The sequence below is a fragment of the Balaenoptera ricei genome, chromosome 3, assembly GCF_028023285.1.
Source record: "Balaenoptera ricei isolate mBalRic1 chromosome 3, mBalRic1.hap2, whole genome shotgun sequence".
Lineage (NCBI taxonomy): Eukaryota > Metazoa > Chordata > Mammalia > Artiodactyla > Balaenopteridae > Balaenoptera > Balaenoptera ricei.
Window position 1 is genome coordinate 52,112,066 of NC_082641.1, and position 20,134 is coordinate 52,132,199.

Consider the following 20,134-nt stretch of genomic DNA (forward strand, 5'->3'; position numbering starts at 1 on the left):
AATACATCTTCACAAGATGAAAGTTTGTTACCTCTGAAGACATTCAGTCAAGTACCTGGTCAACTACTTACCAGCTACAAGTTTCTTGACCATGAATCTCTCAGGTTGCCTGTGAAATGGAGGTGAATAACATATTTCCCACCTACCCCATGTAGTTATTGTGAAGACAATACCAGACATGTGACAGCTCTTCATAGACTGCTATGTCGGAGGATGCTCTTCTTATTGTGCCCTCCCATTTTGCAGGCATTTCCAAAATGTACATTTGTTCTGCTGCCTGTGTGTTAATCTCCCCTAACAGATTTTTCACTTTAGGAGAGCAGGGCCTGGGTCCTATTTGGTTTTATTTCCCTGTTGTCTGACACTGGGTCTCACACATAAAAAGGCTCCAATATTTGTTGAATGAATAATTCAGTTAGCTCCTTGCCTTTTCCTCAGACTATATTTAAGAAATGGATAATACACTTGAGATTATTCAGTTAAAACAGGCTCAGAAGCCACTTAAGCTTCTTTAAGTATGTGAGTAGTTTGTCATTAGGAACCAGCTGTTCTTCATCTCTGAAGGGGCCAAAACAAATGGCTGATGAACTCAATCTGAAAGCCTAAAGACTCTTAAACTTTAATGCTGTGGTCCTAACTTTGGCTGTATTTTTAGATCACCAGGAAAAAACTTTAGATTACTGATGCTAGAGCCCCATCCTGGGACAATTAAGTCAGTACCTCTAGAGGTGGAGGCCTGGTGTTGATAGTTTTAAAAGCTACCCAAGTGATTGTAATGTGCATCCTGCGTTTGTTGCTGGGCTCTGGGATTAGACTTTGAGAAATATTGCTTTAAAAGAAATCCTATCTAGTTCTACATTAGGTACCATAGGAAATGGGAAAGAACATAAGGCATGCTCCCACCAGAGTCTACAGGGAATAAAAACTAGCCATCACTGATATGAGAGCAGTGGAAAAGCAGCAATCAGTGTGTGCTGAGCTATGAGAGGTCATGAAAAGGTGGACCTGTGAAGAGCTCAAGACGTTCTGCAGAACCTGTTAGACATTTTAAAAGTTTATCATAGAAATAAAAGACAGTCCCTGCCCACAAAAGAAGGTTAACTGTTAGGTTAGCAAACCAGCTAGTTCCAGCCAGAGGTCCTGGCCAATACAGAGGATTTAAAGGCTTTGATTCCCAGCACCAATCATCATTCTGAGCACTGAGAGCTCAACTGTGAACAAGACTCAAACTGTCTCAAATAACTGATGTTCACAATTAAGTGAACAGGCAATTACAAAATGGTGAGAGTTGATGAAAAAACAAAATTAAGTTGGTGAGATGGGAAGATCCAGTCGTTTGAGGGTTTTAAGGGTCAGGCTCAGCTATTTCAGTGGAATACAATAGCCAATAGTTTCTGGTCAAAGGGATGCTAAAAGGAGATGTATTAAGAAAGATTATTTTAGAACCTTTGGAGGTTGGAAGAAGGAGAAATAGTACAGACATAAAACAGTTAAGACACCTACAACAATCTAAGGGTAGGGTGGTAAGTTCCTATATTAGGGAGACTTGAAAATGGGAAAGAGTGGTTTATAGAATTTCTGATGAAAAAGATAGCTGTTTATATTACATAAGCATAAATAATTTAAATGCATTTCAGTCTGAAATGAGTTATTAATATTGGAATTCTATATTGCACTACTTACTGTATGTCTGAGAATTAGTACCTCTCTTGCTTTCCCAGTTAATATTAACTGCTGTCATATCTTAATCTATTTTACAATTGAATGAGAGTTTTTAAAAATGGATGTCAAATTAGTCAAGGTCCAGGTCCTTTTCGAAGACTCTTGTTTACTTTTGTTTATAATTCCACACAGCCTCATACAAAAAAGAAAAAGAATAAACTTACTTGTTTGGGGGCTGTACCCCTCAGGTCTGCAAGCCTTGTAGTTGCCCAACCGTGAGACCAAAGAAAGAGCCTGGAAACAGTGAAAGAGACATCCAAGGTGTATTGGATAGGGAATCTTACAAGTCAGAAGCAAAATGTCCTGGAGCGACACCCCACCTATAGCAGACGGCAGGCAGGATGCAGCAGCAATCTTCGCTACTGCAGGGGAGAAGGAGGTTACCATTTATAGGGGGAATTGATGTCAGGTTGGCTCATCAGTTACCAGGGAAACCAGCAGAGGAGCATGTCCCTCTCAGCCCCTCAGGTTAACAATTGTCAGTGGGGCAGATGTTTCCCTTTGATAACCTAGCTTGGTGGAGTGGTTCTGGTCTAAGCATTAGAGCGATAACCACCTGGGACAGGGGGCAAACACGTAGGCAGTTACCGTTAAGGCTCTGTGATTAAGAGGGAAGATAAGTCATGTGAGTAGGTGAAGTAGGGACTGGTTGAGCAGGGGATGTACAGAGAGCAAGAGAACCGCCATCTTGAGCGGCCTGGTCATACACAGCCTCTATGAAAATGGTAAGCCTCCATATTTCTATAACCACTAAAGTCAATGTTCTTACTTGAGAATCTGATCTTATGAAAAATTGTTATTAATCAGAACTAAACTTCTGTCTTTGCCTTCAAATGAACAAGTTCTAAAATTTTCATATGTAAATGATCAGTGTGTAATTCCAAAAGCTTCACTGCTCTTGTTGGGCCAATTCTATGACCAGTCACAGAGTGGATAGTATTGAGTTATTGGTACATACAAGGTTGTAAACTACCAGACCTTATGTACTTGAATTAAGTCTGTATAATAAGTCTGCATGTGTATTCTCACAGGAGACTGTAAAATGTGGGCATGCTTTCAATTCATGCAGTCTGTGATTTATGGAGGCACACAGGTCAGGAGTTTATTATGCTGAAAATCATAATAACTGTTTTGTTTTGCTTTTTAAAATGAAGTGACCGAAGCATGTTGAAAGATAAATGGGTGAAGCATTTTGATTATGTTTTTATTTCAATTAAAGATTAAATATTATGCTGAGTAACCAGCCATGCTAAGCATTATGATATTAAAGCTGAAGTAATTTGTAAGCTGATAGCCCCTTCTTTCCTCTGGGTTTAGGTTTGTTATTAATCAAAATGTTGGACTTGTTTAGTGCAGTGGTGTATGAAACAAACAGTTGAAAAAGACAGCTACTTTACAGCTTTCTGTTTTTTCAGATTTGTAGGAAAATCTGTTTCTTTTTGTGGACTTTGTGCTGTTGTTCACATGTCTAGATTTCATTTCTTATACCAAAGCCAACTAAATCTAGTAGTTGTAAGATCCTCTCATGGCATAGAAAGGAGGAAGTTGCCTTTTTATGGTTTTATTTGACAAATTCTGGTAAAGTCATTTTTGAAACATGGACAGTCCCTACTAGAAATGATTATAACAAAAGACCCGTCTGTCTTTTGGGGCAGAGAAAGGGATAATTTTTAAAATAGAAGAATGTGTATATGGAAAACTATTAATAAGTTAACTAATACAGTGGTATTTGTATTTGTATATCAGTATAGGAGTATTGAATAAAATTGTTTTAAAGGGAATATGATTCCAGCTATTTTCTGGTTTGGGGTTAGGCATCAGCACAAATCATTTGGAAAGCTGCTGCGCACTTACCGAAATACAGTGTAGGAGTCTGGGCTCCCCATGACGTGTGATAAGGACCTTTAACAGGACAGTCCGGCCACACTTCTAAACTTAGTCCTCATCAGTGGTAATATACTTACAAATTCTGAAGAGCTCACTCTAGGGAATGCTGCATAGATTGTAAGCAGTATCAAAGAAAAAGACCACCTCTCAGTACCTGAAAAAAAAAAAAAAAAGCTCAATTTATTACTTAAATAAGAAAGAGCTTGCTTTTAGACACAGTCTCTCTGAGCAAAGCAGGTTGCAAACCTTATGTAGAGTTTTGGGGTTGGGGATTGTTTAGGGGTTAATATCAGCCTCAGAAGCACCACTATTCAGGAGAGACTGCTGGTGATTGGCTGGCTTTCAGAAGCATGTCAATGGCGTGGGTCTGCCACTGATTGGCCAACTTTCAAAAGCATGAGGCTGTCACTGATTATGTGGCTTTCAGAGGTGTATTTACTGAAGTGAGTTATTACTGATCATTTTAGCCTAGGCAAGTCACCATTAATTGATTAAATCCTGTTTGATTGATTCAGTCTGGTTATAGTGGTCACTTGCTACCATGGCTGGAGAATAATTATCCTTTTGCTAGGAGTTGAGGATTGTTTTATTCTCAGACGCTAATACTCAAACAGTGTAGAAAATTGAAAGCACAAGAAAATCAGACTCTGAGTACTCCATCTAAATAAGCAATAATCCTATGTTGCACTTTCTAAATGAGGTTGTTTCCAAGGTTAAATCCATGGAAGTATAAAAAGTCAGCAGTTCTCATGTGTGATATTGCATGTTATGAAATCTGATGCAAATAATATATTATTAATAATAAAGTATAGAAAGGCAAATGTGCTTTACCTCAGTAAATAAAAGTAGACTCTAGTTCATCCACATAATAATATCACTCATACTCATTGCATTCTAATGAGGTTTCTGGGAAGGAAGAGGTGGTAAGATAAAACTTGTCAACCTGGTGAACCGTCAACCCTACTGAACTCTGTGCAATTGTAGTATCATTAATATTGTAACATTTCATTTCCCTCACAAAATCTTTTTAGGATTCTTCAAAATCTAAGTATATCCATGGGAATTTTTAACAAAAGTAAACTTCCCTCCGCATTTGTGGTACTGCAGGAAGAAAGGGTAGGGGAATCTCTGCTAGTACCTACTGCCCAATCTCTGCTCCTACAGGGAAACAGAAATCACTGTAATATGTGGGTTTCATCTGCAAGTTACAACTGACATGTGGGGAGTGTTAACCTTTCAGGTGGTTTACCCCCATCTGCTGTGATAAAGTGTTGGGTGCGCCTGTTTTTAAAACTGCTTAAATATTTAGTGGGGAAAGCCTTAGTAGTTTTATTTATATATAAAAACTGAACGTTTCCTCTTTCCAAATTCATTCACCTGCCCTAGAATCTGGTTTTGGGACCTCCCTATTTATTCCCGGCACCTCCTAATGGGGGGCAGAGCTAATCACTTACATATTTCTCTGCTGCTAAGCATAGCCAGCTTACAACCACTTAGGATTCAAGCACATGTTGAGACCTTAAGACCAGTAAGCATTTGATAAAGTAGGAAAGCAGGGTGGTTAGATTTGCTGTAATCAACAGTAGGAGGAGGAAATTAGTCCATGGAGCCGTGCCAAAAGCTCAGTTTCTTTTTGTACAAAAAATTTTTTAAACTCAGCAATTCCCCAGAAAAGGGATTCATAACAGCATTTGAACAGGAATTTTCTGAACACATTCCCTACTTGACCCGTTTAACTACTGAAAACAAAACAAAACAAAACCAGATAGGGCTGGTTTAATGTCGGGAGTTTTGCTCTGCAACCTGGCTGAGTGTGCTCTTTAAAGGAAGCTGGAAGAATGTTCTCTGAGTTTAGTTGAAGGAAGACTTCTGGGTAGGACACTTTTAACCTCCCATCAGGAAAGAAACCTCGAGTGAAGTCTGAAGCAAAGAGACTCACTACTAGAAATACAAACCAACAAAACAAACTCCAGACATGTTTTTCAAATTTAAGTGTTTTCTGAGAAGTTGGCTTCCATGTGGTATAAGCACCAGTAAACAATAAACCCATCTTGGTGTTTTGTACCCTTTTGGTTCATCATGCCAAAACAAGTGTAGTGTAGAATTTCTACTTTCAGTTCTCATGCAAAAATCAGTGAACCATCTCTCTCCCATTTTAGGATGTCGCATGTACTTCAGTTTGAGGATAAAAGCAGAAAAGTGAAAGATGCAAGCATGCAAGATTCAGACACGTTTGAAATCTATGATCCTCGGAATCCAGTGAATAAAAGAAGAAGGGAAGAAAGCAAAAAGCTGATGAGAGAGAAAAAAGAAAGAAGATAAAATGAGAGTAATGATAAACCAGAACTAGCTGGAAATGTGCCTGCGATAAATGGCCTTGAAACAGCCATTGTTCCCAACAGCATCACTTAAGGGTGTGAAAAGAAGCATTTTTGAACTTGTTGTCTGGTTTTGAAAAACAATTATCATCTTGTTATGTAAATTGTGGAATGATGTAAGCAAATGCTTTTGGTTACTGGTACATGTTTTTTTTCCCCTAGTTGAGCTTTTATATTGCTAAACCTGAAATAAAGTCACTTTCCTTCTAGTTTACATGTTAACCATTTGCAGAATGTACAAATCTGTTTGTATCTTTTTACCCTAAAATATGTGAAGGCTTCCTTTTCAAGATTTTTTATAAGACATCTTTACAGAAAGAATATTTAAGGGAAACCTCTTTGGCATTCTGTTACCGCAGCACTAACTTTGAAATATGATTTTTAAATTATGTAATATAAAGATTGATGGGTTTGTTTTGCATATAAATATCTAAAAATAGCCCAATCAGTAAGACTCAATAGCCTTAAATCTTAAGGAACCCCTAAGTGAATGTTCACGCCTGCGTCTAGGCCAATGCCTGGGTTTAACTGATGCAGTCAAGACAATAACGCTAAGTAATGTCAGCCAATTATTGCACACCCTGGCCTGACCCCAGGCTACCTGCTCCCTCCTCTGCCCTTCTCAGCACAGCAACGGCAGGAGCACATGCAGAGGTCCCATCCTGGCAATAGAACTCATTAAGAATTTAGCCTTTTATGACAATCAGTCATGCTGGTTATTTACTATATATTATCTATCTGTACTATTTAGTCAGTGTTTTCTAGAATCTGAATGCCAAGATTATACCACAGGTTAACTTCCAGTTACCTAGTAAAACCTCACCAGACTAATGAATCTGAAACTTTGATCATAGAGGGCTTGTTGAACAGACTGCTGGCTTCACTGCTGGTGATCCAATCTTTGGAGACTGGCAATATCTAGTGAAGTTAAAAATGTTCATATCCAGTGATCCAAAATTTCTAATCCTAGGTCTGTTGCCTAAAGAAATTCTCACACATTGCTCAAGGGGATCTGTACTAAATATACGTTGAAGCATCAACCAAAGAGTGGATAAATAAGTTATTATACATCCATGCTATGGAATACTTTGTAAGCGGTGAAGATTAATAAACCAGAGTTGTATGTATTAGTTTATCTTAAAAATAATGTGAGGAATAGGCAACCTCCTATATAAAAATTTAAAACACACAACTCACCATTGTATATTGTTTATGGATGTATACATGTAGCAAAAGTATAAAAACATAAAAACTAGTGGTTACCTCTGAGGAGGCAGAAGGAATACACAGGGGACTTCACTTGTGTTTGTAATTGTTTTATTTCTTAAGATAGATGTTGGGTAGTCAAGCCTCATTATATTATTCTCTTTACATTTTGGTATGCCTGAAATATTTCATAATTTGTTCTTTATGATCATATCTAGAACCTGAGGTGAGAAGATAGAAGGACACCCCCTTTCTTTTTTGCTTCAGAAGTAGGAGAAAGTTCCAAAGAGGAAGAGAGGGATATGATAAAGGTGTTCTGGGGAACAGATGCTAAGCCACCAAAAAATAAGCCAGTGTTTGGAAATGTGCCCTATCTTTCCCTCACCGCTGCCATATCAATTGTATTACAGATGTTCACAAAGCAAAATGTTGTTTTCTAAACTCACAAAGTCTCTGTTGGTGTTACGAAAAGTATTACCACTAGATCTATTTGTATTGAAGTACCCCATAGGTTTCTCTACCATTCCTCCAAGACTGTGTCCACCTAAAACAGTGTGGTTTTATCCCTAAAACAGAGGGAACCACAGGCCTCTAGGGCACAACCAGAAGACTAGTATTTACAGGTTTAAAAAGATAACTGAATGACAAAATGAAAACAGGTTGGCTGAATGCTCCTCATCCTGCTTTAAACTGCAAGGAGCAGAAAGATGTGAAATTCTACAGAGATTAGCATCTTACCAGAATTCCACCATGATAATAAAAGTCATTTTGAATTTAACTGAATAATAGCAATAACAATTTTTTAAAAGCTTAACGTGGTTAAATTATCTGTCATACATAGTATTAAATGTGCTTATAGTAAAATCTTTGGAAATGTCACAGGAACGTTTTTGGGCCATGTGAATTGCAAAAAAGAAATAAAATGAGTTCAAAGACCAAAAAAAGAGAAAACATGTAAGAAAATTAGCCTGTATAGTTCATTCTAATTTTATATTTATTTGGATTTATTTTTCTCTATGTACTTGCCCTAGGGATGTTATCCTGAAACAGTGAAGTCCGGTAGCCTTCTCCTTTGTTATCTGTGGTGATGCTGGGCATTGTGGAGAACAGAGAGAAAAGCAACTCCTGGCAATTTTTTTTTCTCATTTTCTGACAAGCCATTTTTTCACTTTGGTTGAAGCTGTCAGCGAGGTGAAAGTTAAAATTAACTCTAGACCTCTCCTTTCTCAATAGGTAATTGAAGAAATGCAGAGCGCTCTAGAATTTTTAATGGTATAATATCAAAACACACATTATCACATGCCCTCAGCTCTCTGTATGCTCTGTGGCCACGCAGTCAGTAATGCATCTGCTGCATCTAAAAATGGGGACACCATAGAAAAAGGTCATTAAAAAGTGTGAGGAGATGAGTGGTTTGCTGCTGTTGTTTTTAGAACAAGTTCAATAAGCTATGGTGTCCTTATCAAACTGTCACTACCAAGTCTCTTGATAGGATCTGACGTGTGAGGTACATAAACCTGTGCTGTTGTATCACTGTGGCCTGAATGGAAAAGGTTAGATAAATGCAGAATATTGCCCCAACATGCTGTTTAATCTTGGCGATAACAAGAAAGAAAATGGATGTGTGAAGTGAGTTACCATTGAGGGTTGTATCAGTATAAGCAATTTGTATGTACGGGGTGTAGAGAAGTTAAGAGGGGTTACATTCTTTAACACCGTCATTCACAAAAAAAAAAAAAAAAAAAGCAGGTCTGGTTTCTCTATGGCTTTGACTCCTTTCCAGTGACTCTATACAGTTTATCATGGGGTACCACTTCTGCTTACTGGAAACCAGGAGGTTTTCCTTTCGCACATATATTTTATCTCCTTCCTTTTAGCTTTTAATGAAGAGAGGTGAAACAGGAGCCATATTTTAGAGAAATCCTTTCTAATAAGGATTCGATGAAATCTGAATTCCTAGAGAAATAAAACACCAAATCTTACTAAGATGGGTATTAGAAGTCCCCTGCTTGTAGAAAGAATACTCATCTATTCCCCCAAATCTTCCTTGACAAAGCTATATATACTCGAACATCTTTGTCACAGATGCTAAGGGTCGTGCTAATCCCTGTGCAGAGTTTTCAGTGGTGCACAGCTAAATTGGCTCCCTAAAAAAACAGAAAGCAAGAAAAGCCCTGATTTGCATCATTTGCTGACTTCTGTGGTGTAAATACTCTCACCATGGCTGATTTCAAGCCACCAAAGGTAGCTCCAGGATACAACTGGTTATTTTTCCCATTCTGTTTCATTGCTAGCTAAAAGCTTATGTAGTAACTCTTGCACTGGCACTAAAGAACTCACAAAGGTTTTTAACCTTTTTCCAAGATGATAACCTTCAAGAGTATTTCTCTTTTATGTGATTACTTCAGACAATTTGGTGAAGTTCTAAATTGTAGCAACATCTGCACCCTATGCTTTTTATGACTAGTCTGTACCTTTAGATTCTCTGTTGAGGGAGTTTTCCAAAGTCACTTGGCTCACATTTATTTTTCCCTCTGCTCATCTTTTTGCCTCAGTTTAGTCCAAATCTCACAGAAAAAAAAAAGAGGGGGGAGAAAGGAAGGAAATGTAATTATCGTTATTTGAATTATTCTCTGTAAGTGATAATGTACAAATCCATCATTTATATTTTTTTGGAAGATATTTTGGGTTAGGGATGGAGAATCCTACCTGGAGGGAAGACTGGCTTCTAAGTGAAATGCAGACAGGAATCTGGTCTCTCTCTTCCACATCTGCTGGGGATTATTCCTTTAAGTTTAGATCATGATATTAATTCATGTTACTTGATCAGCAACAACATCTTCGGGAGGCTTTCTGCACAGCACCAGTCAAAAGGAAGGTGTTCTTTCTCTTTTAGAAAATTGTTATTTTCTCATTCCATGATGCCAGAAATGATAATCATTGCTGCAGTTCAGAACTTTTTAATAATCAGGATAATTTTGAGAGCAGAAAACTCTTAAGTGACTTTCCCATTTATTTTCTGACTAATCTAGTTGGAGCTTTATTATTCAATTGTTTTAATAACAATATATTTGAAATGAAGGGCATCATGTATAGAAAATAAATGACTAGAGTAGTATATATTCTATGGCTAGTTCTCAATGGTTATGAATAAATTTTAAATTTGTGAATTACCTCTTTTTTGTATGATGTGAGTAAATTGTTCTTTAATTTGCAATTTTTGAGGAAATATTTTATTTAGGGTGAGAGGAATGTGACCACTTTATCTCTGTTCTAAACTTTTACTTTATTATTGGTGTAAATGAATAGACTAAGAATGGGTACTATCTCCCAAGCAACTAAAGAATTCAACAAGTGATTTTTGAATTAATTTAGAAAAGTTATACATGTTATTTTGTGAGGCTTAGGTCCATTTCAGAGTGAAGTTTCCTAATGTCCATCGTGTGGATTTCATGTCCCATCAAACCTGACATGTCCAAAACTGAACTCACCTACACGTCCTAGCCCTTCCTCCACCAGACCTGCTTCACCTGCACTTTTCCCCATCTTCCCTATTGGCAATGCCACTTTTCTAGTTACTCAGGCCAAATAGTTTGGATTCCAGTCTTCATCTCACACCCTATATCCAGTCTGTTATGATAATCTGTTGGCTCTACCTTTGAAATATATCCAGAATTTCACCATTATTTACCACTTCCCACTGCTACCACCCTGGTCAAAAGGACCATCAACTTTCATGTGGACTACTATTTATAAAAGCACCATAACCAGTCTCCTTGCTTTCACGCTTATTTCCCTAAATTTATTAACAACATAGCAGCCAAGTGAAACCTCTTAAAACATAAATCACATTGTTATACTTCTCTGCTCAAAACCCTTCAATGGCTCCCCATTTCGTTCACAGTAATAGCCCACATCTTCACAACGGCCTATGAGGCTCTAGATAATCACCACACCCGCCCCTCAATCTCTGACCTCCTCCCTTACTACACTCCCCATCACTCACTGTACTAGCCACACCAACTGTCCAGTGCTTCATCAGATGAGCTAGGTGTGGTCCATCTCAGGTGCTCTGCTCTGGCCAGTTCCTCTACCTGGAATACTCGTCCACCAGATGTCCAAATGGCCAACTCCCGCACCTCCTTCAAGTCTGCTCAAATGGCCCTTTCTCCATAAGGCCTACAGTAACCACTCTACTTTAAAATTGCAGCCCATCCCCACCCCACATTCTCAGTCCCTCTCAATCTCCCTCTCTAGTTATATTCAATGGCACTATGAACTCCTAAGCACTCTGCCTTATTAACTTATTTAACTCTTGCAAACAACCCTATGAAGTAGGTACAGACCCTTGTTACCACTTTACAGATGAGGAAACCGAGCCTTACAGATGTTAATTACTTATTGTTTATCATTCACCTCCCACCATAGAATGCCCTCCACGAGGACAAGGATTTTTGTCAGTTTTGTTTACTGTTGATCCAGTGCCTAGAACCATGCCTAGCAAAGAGTAGACACTTAATAAATATTTGTTGAATGAATAAATAAACCAGTATATCCCCCCTGTGGAAAAACAGGATCCAATATAGTGTTATTCCATATTTTATCACTTAATATTACCATCATTTCATAAAGTTAGGACATTTTTACACTAAAAATGAAGGAAGGATATAACTTCAGTTCAGAAACAGCTCTAACATTTGAATAAATTTAGCCTTAGGAAAACCTTACTACATTGTCTTTTTCTCATTTTAACATAAGACACTTTGTCACAGATGGGCACAGATCCAAAGACCATTTTGGGAAAACCTCTGGTCGGTAGGAAAACACATTTACACCTATATGGCTTCCTTGAGTACGTGCTCTTTATAGAAAGCAATATTCTATTCCTGAGACTAGAAAGAACTGAGGGCCAACATGCAATGTGTAGAATGCAAGGCTATAAGGCTTCAGACATGCAACTGCTTTAACAGAAAAACTATATAACCTCTTAATATATCAGTTTTCTCCTCTCTCACATGGGAACAATATCTGCTGCCTTACCTACCTAGCTGTCACAGACTAAAGAAGGAATAAACAAGAAAACCAAGCTTTTACAAAGCTTATAATGATAGGAGCTAACATTTAACAGATACTTACTTTATGCCAGACACTCTTCTAAGCACTTTATCTGTATTAATCCTTTTAATCCTCATAAACAACTCTAAGAGGTAGGCTCTATTATTATCTCCATTTTACAAATGAGGAGGAGACTTGAGGCTTAGCAAAGTTAAGTAATTTGTCCAGGTCACACAGGAAGCAAAGCAGCTAGAATTTAAAACAAGACTGAATCCAGAGTTTCAGCTGATCACTAGACTACCATGCCTCTTGCTACACAAACCAGATTGTTTTACAATACACCTCTAATATACCTATAGAGTTTATAATCCAGTAGGTAGAGAAGGAGGCTAACACCCCAAAATAAAAACACAGCACGGTGATTTCAGTTGCAAAGAATTATATATGTAAAAACTGAGTGAGTGCTAGAAGGAACCAACATTGTGGTTTAGTGGGATTAATCTAGAACTGCTTTGTGGCGAAGGGAATTCTGACCATAATTTGGAAGGAAGGGAGAACATGGCATCGAGGAGACAGGTCCTGTTCCAGGTGAAGAGAACGTTATACCGACAAGCCATTAAGACAAATGTAGGAGACAGTGATGTGTCTGCATAATGCCAAAACATCTGGTCAACTGAGTTTAAAAAAAAAAAACCTCCATCAACATAGTAGATTTCTTCAGTCAATCCAGATGTTTGGCGTCTTGTAGACAAAACATCCAGATGATTAACTGAAGATCTGACAGAGTTGACTGAATTAACTATATGTTGTAGCATTGTATAGACAGTGTCAGGACGTTTGCTTGGCTGGAATGGAGTCCAGCTATAAAGGAGATAATGGTCCAGGCAATGAGGGGGGACCTGGAGCTTGGATTTGATGCAGTTGGAAGCTGCTGGAGGAGGCGTGTGATGGAAATGATGCTTAAGGAAGAGGATTCTAACAACTATGTGGGAAAAAAAATATGGTGAGAGGAAAAGTTGTAGACAGGAAAGAGGATGTGAGTAGAGCGCAGGTGTGTGTGAGGTAATTAGAGCCGGGACCAGAATCGGGCTTGGGAAAGCAACAGGAAGGAACGGATCTGAAAAACATTACAGAAAAAGAACAGGAAGTCATGATGGGCTAGACAAGGGAGTGCAACTGCACATCACCCCAAGGTTGGAAGCCTCCAGGCCTGGGAAAGCAGCTGCCGTCAGCCTCACCACAGTAGTAAACCAAGAAGGAATCCCCAGGAGACCCCTCCCCTCAACCTCCATCCAGAGTCCAGAGCCAGGCCCACAGGCAGGGGGAACTTGGGAGACCACAAACACAACTCTCATGAAAGGTTTCCTATTCATTTGAGCCACCTAAGTTGATTTCCCTTCAAGTCCAATTTCATGAAGGGGTTGAGAATGCTAGATTCAGATTGTCAGGTAGACACAGCTTCAGTGAAAAGTCTAAAAAGACAATATTGTAATGACATTTGCTTTTATACAGCATATAATGTAAACTAAGATGTATAGGGGTATGAATAAATAAGATGAGATGAGATTAAGAGAAATTATATAGTACCTATATTACCTAGTTAGCATAATAAAAGCCTGTTAACAGGCACAATTAATGGTCGAATTCAAGAATTTACATATTTTTTTAAATCCTTAATTTATGAAACCTTGGAATGTTCAACTCTTGGCTTGGATATTTTGCAGATTTTTTTAAAATTCCAAATATCTTATTAGACAAGAATCGAGTTTATATTTATTTATAAATAGTCACAAATTCTAATTTACTAGGATTTGAACTATAATAGTGTGCTCCCACTTATTAAAAAAAATTCTAAATATCCATGCAAGTCATCGTTTTGCAAATTTGCATTTTCAAATATTTTCAGCCCCAGGCTTATCAGCCCACACAACCAGTTGTGTGCCCTTTACAGACACAATCCACAATCGGGGTTTCTTCAACTGCTTCCTTGTTCATTTCAGGAGGGAAGGAACCTTCAACAGAGGTTACTCTCTTTGTTCATGGTTTGGAACAAAACTGAGGATCAATCAATCTCTCTCTCTCTCTCTCTCTCTCTCTCTCCCCTTCTCTCTCTCTCTTTCCCTCTCTCTCTCCCCCCCTTCCCTTTCGCCCCACCAGAGAAACAACACAGAATGTGAGACCATGAATATATAACATGTTCCATATCACCCTGGGGGAGGTGGAGGGGTCAGGAAACTTGTTAAAATCAGTTTCCCAGGCCTCAGAAATGACAAGTCTGTTGATCTGGGGTGGGAGCCCAAGAATCTGTTGGTTTTTCTGTTTGATTTTTAACAAGCTCCCCCAACTAATTCTGATGACTGTTTTCTGAAAATCAGACTTAGATCCTGCCCTAAAGCGGAAAGCTATAGAATGAAAAGCATCCGTTGGAAATGCAAATCTAAAATGGTAAAACAGATTTAAATTTTTTTTTCTTACACATCCCTTAATCTTTCCTTTATGTAATAAGCTCCTACGTAAATTCACTGTGTTCTTTGATATGCAGAATTTTTCATAGAAACTGCATAAAGTCAAGCACACCTATGCAGTCAACCTAGAAGCCCAGAAGACAAATAGGACAGCTTGTCTGTTCTCAATTCACAGCACTGCCCACTACAGCCCTTCCCGGACACAAATGTTTACATGATGGGAAAATGTAATTAATGATCTTGGTAAGTCTTTCTAGTGCTCCAAGGCTAAGTGAGTCACTTATTTATCAGATAGAAAAAACAGTTGGGTTCACTGAAACAATGGGTGATTTATCCAGGTGTGTTTGAATATAACCTTCCCACAGCCATCTTTTTGTAAGAAATACTTCAAAGTTAGTAGATAGCAAACTAGTTATTCAAAAAGTTAATCAGTGAAATGTCCCCCATCATAACATCAAGATTAGAGTGTTTGTTCTCTACATATAATCGCTTAGGTACCCCTTTTTTGGCAGTACTAACTCTACTACAAGAAAGATTAGTGGATTTTTTTTTTTTCCTGGTGCTATGGCTCCATTTGCCTTAAACTCAACTCACTCACCTAAATCTTTTCCCAAGGATACAGGAAAAAGAATAAATTGGGAGAATTTTATTAGAGGCCCTTCATTACCTAAGGTGTAACAATTAAAAGTCAAACTTACTTTTATTGTGGTTTGAATGCTGCTTTTGAAACAATCAAGGGTTTCACATGTAACCCAAGTGGTTTTGACTTGAGTAGTGATTCTTTCCCACTTTCCATTCTCCTGCCACTTTCAAATCTCATCTAGCAACCATGGGAAATGGTCTCATGCCCTAGTGGGAGGGAGTTAGGACAAGCTAGGATTGCAAAAGAAAACCCTTAGGAGTTTTCAGAACATAAAAAGTCCTTGCATTCTGATACAGGTTAAAACAAAGAGAAAGATTCATTTCCAATGATCCTCTTTTATCCTCCACATAAAAATACTAACCTTCAATGCCTCCTATCTTAACCACAGTATTGATAAGGGTAAGAAATAAACAAATTCTCTTTAGAGTATTTCATTGAGTCTACTGCTTTAATATCATTTATGGTATACAATGGCTTCCAGTACCGTGCTTTTTTCCTCAGGGCCATTGCTAGCCCATTTGGTGCCTCTGTGTGAATTAGAAAAAGGCACCCATTCCTCAAGACACTTTACTTCCATATGTCAGAAAACTGTGATAACATACTGAGTTTCTTTGAACAAGACACTTTATCACATCTGCAGGAAAAATCACCATAACAAATGTCAAACCTATATTGCTTATGATGTGAATTACGTCCCCCGAGACGTGGTGCCCTTGTGCAGAGCTCAACAGCACGGCTATGCGTGACAGCCCTTTCTCTCACCCCCTTCACTGTCAGCCCTCTCCATTCGCAAGCCCAGCCCAAAGGCTCTAGAGTCCTGCAGAAACTCTATAAAACTGCTTTCTCGAAGATCATCCATGATATTCTTCCAGCCGAACTCAAATCTAAAGCCCACTGGGGTCCCTGGAAAATATAAGATGGAATCCAGGTGATAAGGTCTAACCTCTTATTTTGTGCTTAGTCTAGTTTCCTTGCCTGCAGGGGGTTGTATGCAGAGGCCTTGCACCTAACACATCGGATTGGAGTTCCCAGCGCAGAACCAGCGCAACTGTGCTAACACCCCAGCTTGGTGAGCTGCGTGGAGAAGCACTGCACACAACACCTCAATCCAAGATGGCGGCAGCGGGCCATGACCCGAGAGGCTGCACCAGGCACTGCGATCTGGAGCCGGAGCCACAGCTGCTCCCGGGGGTGAGAACCCCGCCCCCTCCCCTCCCCGCTGACGAGATCCCCATAAAGCAGCCCCGCCCACAGCCTGCGCTCTAGAGCCCAAGCGTCCACCTCTCCATCCTCTGATGAAAGAAGAAAGCTCTCCTTTGCTTCTGAACCGAACTTGGTCTCCTTCTACGGGCTCAGACAACACTGGGCGGGAGGACCCTTGCTGGGGCCTGACTAGACGGTGGGGGCGGGGGGGGCCGGTAACACTGCCTTCTTGGAACTCTCTCCTCCCACCTCATAATCCTGACTCTCCCTTTCCTACCAGCAATTCTTGTCCTGCTTCTCTTTTCTGTGGACTCTGTTCTTAGGCTGTAGCTCTGAGGAATCTGGTCAATACTTCCTGAGATAAAATGGTCTTTGGAGCCAAGGCATTTAACAGGTGGAAGCTAAAAGTGCTGCCTGTTCCACATGACATAGCCTGTACCACCTCACTGTTTCCCACAGCAAATACTTGTTTTCCTGTAAAACTTGGGGCACAGGCTAGTAGATTTAGTGACAAGACAGTAATCTATGACTTGGGCCATCTGATGTTCCACGTCACCTGCAGCGGCCCACGGCTTGTTCAGGAAATAGGTCTGTCTGGAAGTTCAGACTCTCCAATAACTAAGCAGACTTCTGAGCACCACTGCCCAGGACCACAGCCCTCTGCCTCCGGCCCCCAACCGTCTGCAGCGCTTTGAAGAAAATGGTTCTTCACCAGGCTTCCAATTCAATGGCCACCCAGTAAGATGTAGAACAAAGACACTCTTCCTAGGCCTGTGAGCTGTGTGAGTAGCCAAAGTGTCTCTTCACAGGCTGCTGATAGTCCCAGGTTTAAGAATGAGGTCCTCATGACCTGCTGAGCTGAGAGAAGATCGTGTTCCTGGATGACATTCTGATGTGGTCCATAACCTGCCTTTGGCTCCTGGGTGAACCCTCTCTGTAGGTATAATGTGAAAATGTGTTTAGTGCCTGTCTTCAAAGAAAACCTCCTCTCTGCTGACAAGGGTTAGTAATATGCTAGGATGGTACACTTACCTCTCTCTGTCTCTCTTTCATTCCTTTAAATATCCAAGACACTCAGTGCCTCCTGAGGTTTATTAGTTAATAATGGGGCTTTTTTTTTTTTTTTTTTAATGACAATCCCATCAAGTACCACCTGAAGAGAGGAGCCATTTCAAAATCTGTGGTGGCCAAAGAATTCTTCTAGCACCTGCGTGCACCTGAATGCAGTTCCCCTTGCTTTCTTTCCCACATTATCCTTACTGTTTCTAAGTAAAATGTCTCCCACCAATAGGGGTAAAAAATTTGTTTTATTTTGTTTTTCTGCAAGTGCACTTTTTTCCAATAATCTTATGTGCTGGAAGTTAAGTAAACATTGACCTAAAAATGTTACGGCACCTTCAAGAACCAAGAAGTTTTTTCCCCCCTTCTCATCCAATATGATGGGGCCAAGTTTGACATTTCCATAACGTTTAAAATATAAGGCTAAAAAAATAACCTTGGTGGTCACTGGTCTGACATGAGTCTGGTTAAACTTTAAGGAAACTGCTTCCAAGATAGGATTTAGATGCTTCAGAATTTGTTGGAATGTGGTCAACAGAAAAATAAAATTTCAAATCCTGGCTTACTTGCCTGAAGGACCTCCATGAGGTAGACCCTATACAGGAAACAATTCCATCGTCCAAAGTGAATATTCACTCATTTTTCTTTTCCAGCCAGGAGTATGGAAGAAGCGAGCAGGCAATGTAGTCATTTGGTAACATCCTTCCCACTGCCAAGATGGATTAATGCTGGGAGATCTTACAACTGGTGAGTAATCGGTAGTGCTTGCAGACCCTCCAAGATCCCCAAGGTGTGATTATTTTCATACATGGATTTCTGTCATCATCCTCCAAAGGGTGCTTTGTCAGTTTCTTTAATTTTCCCTCACTGGACTCTCAAGTCCATGTTACAAGTATGGCATGGTCTCCAAGTCACTGCCAATCTTCTTCTCAAACCAAGTTGGTGAGCACTTTAGAGACACTGCTAAAATGTGAGGGCTATATTAACAAAATTATACCAGCTTCCTCTTAAATGATTCTGGAAACGTATGAATAGTTATTTATTAAAATAAAATTTAGAACCTAATCATCCTCTGGTTCCACTGATTTGGTTTATTATACCCCTACCTAATACTCAGGTTGATTTTAAGGTGTCATGGACATACTAAAATCTCAGACTATGAAAAACCTAATTGAAACAACAACCCCAAATATGTGAGTTTTTAAAATAAATGCTCTTTGCATCTTTTAGCATTGACTATCGTTCATTCCCTAAACTTCTCTCACCACCACTACCCCAACTCTTCAACTTGTATTTAACTCCTTTCTGGGACTACTAGGGCCTCTGAAATGGAAAATATGACATCAAAAGAACTCACACCTGGGAAATCAAACAGCCAGAAGTTCAAGCTCTGTCTCTGCCACCAACTAGCTGGGAATCCTGATGATTCACCTAAACTCTCTGAGCTTTGGTTTCCTCATCTGTAATATGGACATATAGTTTACCTCAAAAGATTGGTGTTTCTTTGACCTGAGTCGAATGCCCTTCCCCTGGGCTTAGACACCTGCAAACCTTTGCCTCCTAGTCACTCAGGAAGTAGGTACTTCTGTCCTCTTCCCAGATCCCTTTAGCTCTGTGTCCCAAGTCTTAAGGTCATCCCCAACAGTAAGGCTAATTTTGGAAAACTGGGCCAAATGTATCTCCAGAACCTCATTATTTCTGACCACCAACCCCACCCCCAGAAACGCTGTGTTGCCTAAGCTGAGCGCTGCCCCTGATTCACAGGAGCCCAAGCCATAAACCAGTGGGCCCTACCTTATCTGGTGTCAGAATTACGCAAGAGCTCTGAAAACCGCAGATGTCTGCCCCACTCCCAGCCCCTGGAAGCCTCTATTTTTAAGTTTCCTGGGTAATTCTGATGATAACCCCAGTTTGAGAAGCTCTGATTTTAGCAGCCACCAAACATCCCTATCTGTTCCTCCCATGCCTTGGAACTGGATTATCTTTCCTGAGCTACATAAACCCACTGCTGTATCTCCCAAACCCAGTTAGTTGTTGACTCTGGTAACTAGGAGCTCCGAACAGGTCACAGGGACACAAGCTGCTGATTATGGCTTAGGAACCCTCCTCCACATCCCCGGCCCCTTGGGCCCAAAAGGCAGAAAAGGCATCACAGAAATATAATCAAGAGAGCACCAGGGTTGTAGAATCAGTAGCGGCTAGTGTGGAACAACGGATCTAAGTCAAAAGATTTAAAGGCCTGAGATGCCAACAGTGATCAAAAGCAGATAAACACCCTTCACCCTGCCAAGGCAATCTAACATGATGCAGCACTGAGTAAACTGGTGAAGTTCATAAAGCAACCCTAGTGAGACCTTTGTTTTGTGTGTGTGTGTGTGTGTGTGTGTGTATGTGTGTGTGTGTGTGTGTGTGAGAGAGAGAGAGAGAGAGGGAGGGAGGGAGGGAGGGAGGGAAGGGAGAAAAAGAAAGAACGAGAAAAAGAACGGAGAGAGAGAAAAAAAGCAAAAGAGAAAGAA

At 39.8% G+C, this 20,134-nt stretch overlaps 1 protein-coding gene across 1 annotated transcript in view; it reads left to right on the top strand.

Annotated features, from left to right (window-relative positions):
• The window catches only part of CWC27 (CWC27 spliceosome associated cyclophilin), a 239,792-nt gene extending 229,524 nt beyond the window's left edge, over positions 1-10,268 (top strand). Inside the window, exon 15 of the mRNA XM_059916470.1 lies at positions 5,769-10,268. Coding sequence (XP_059772453.1) covers positions 5,769-5,931 — 163 coding nt within the window. The 3' untranslated portion in view covers positions 5,932-10,268. The remainder of the gene's footprint in view (positions 1-5,768) is intronic.
• The last annotated feature ends 9,866 nt before the right edge of the window (positions 10,269-20,134 follow it).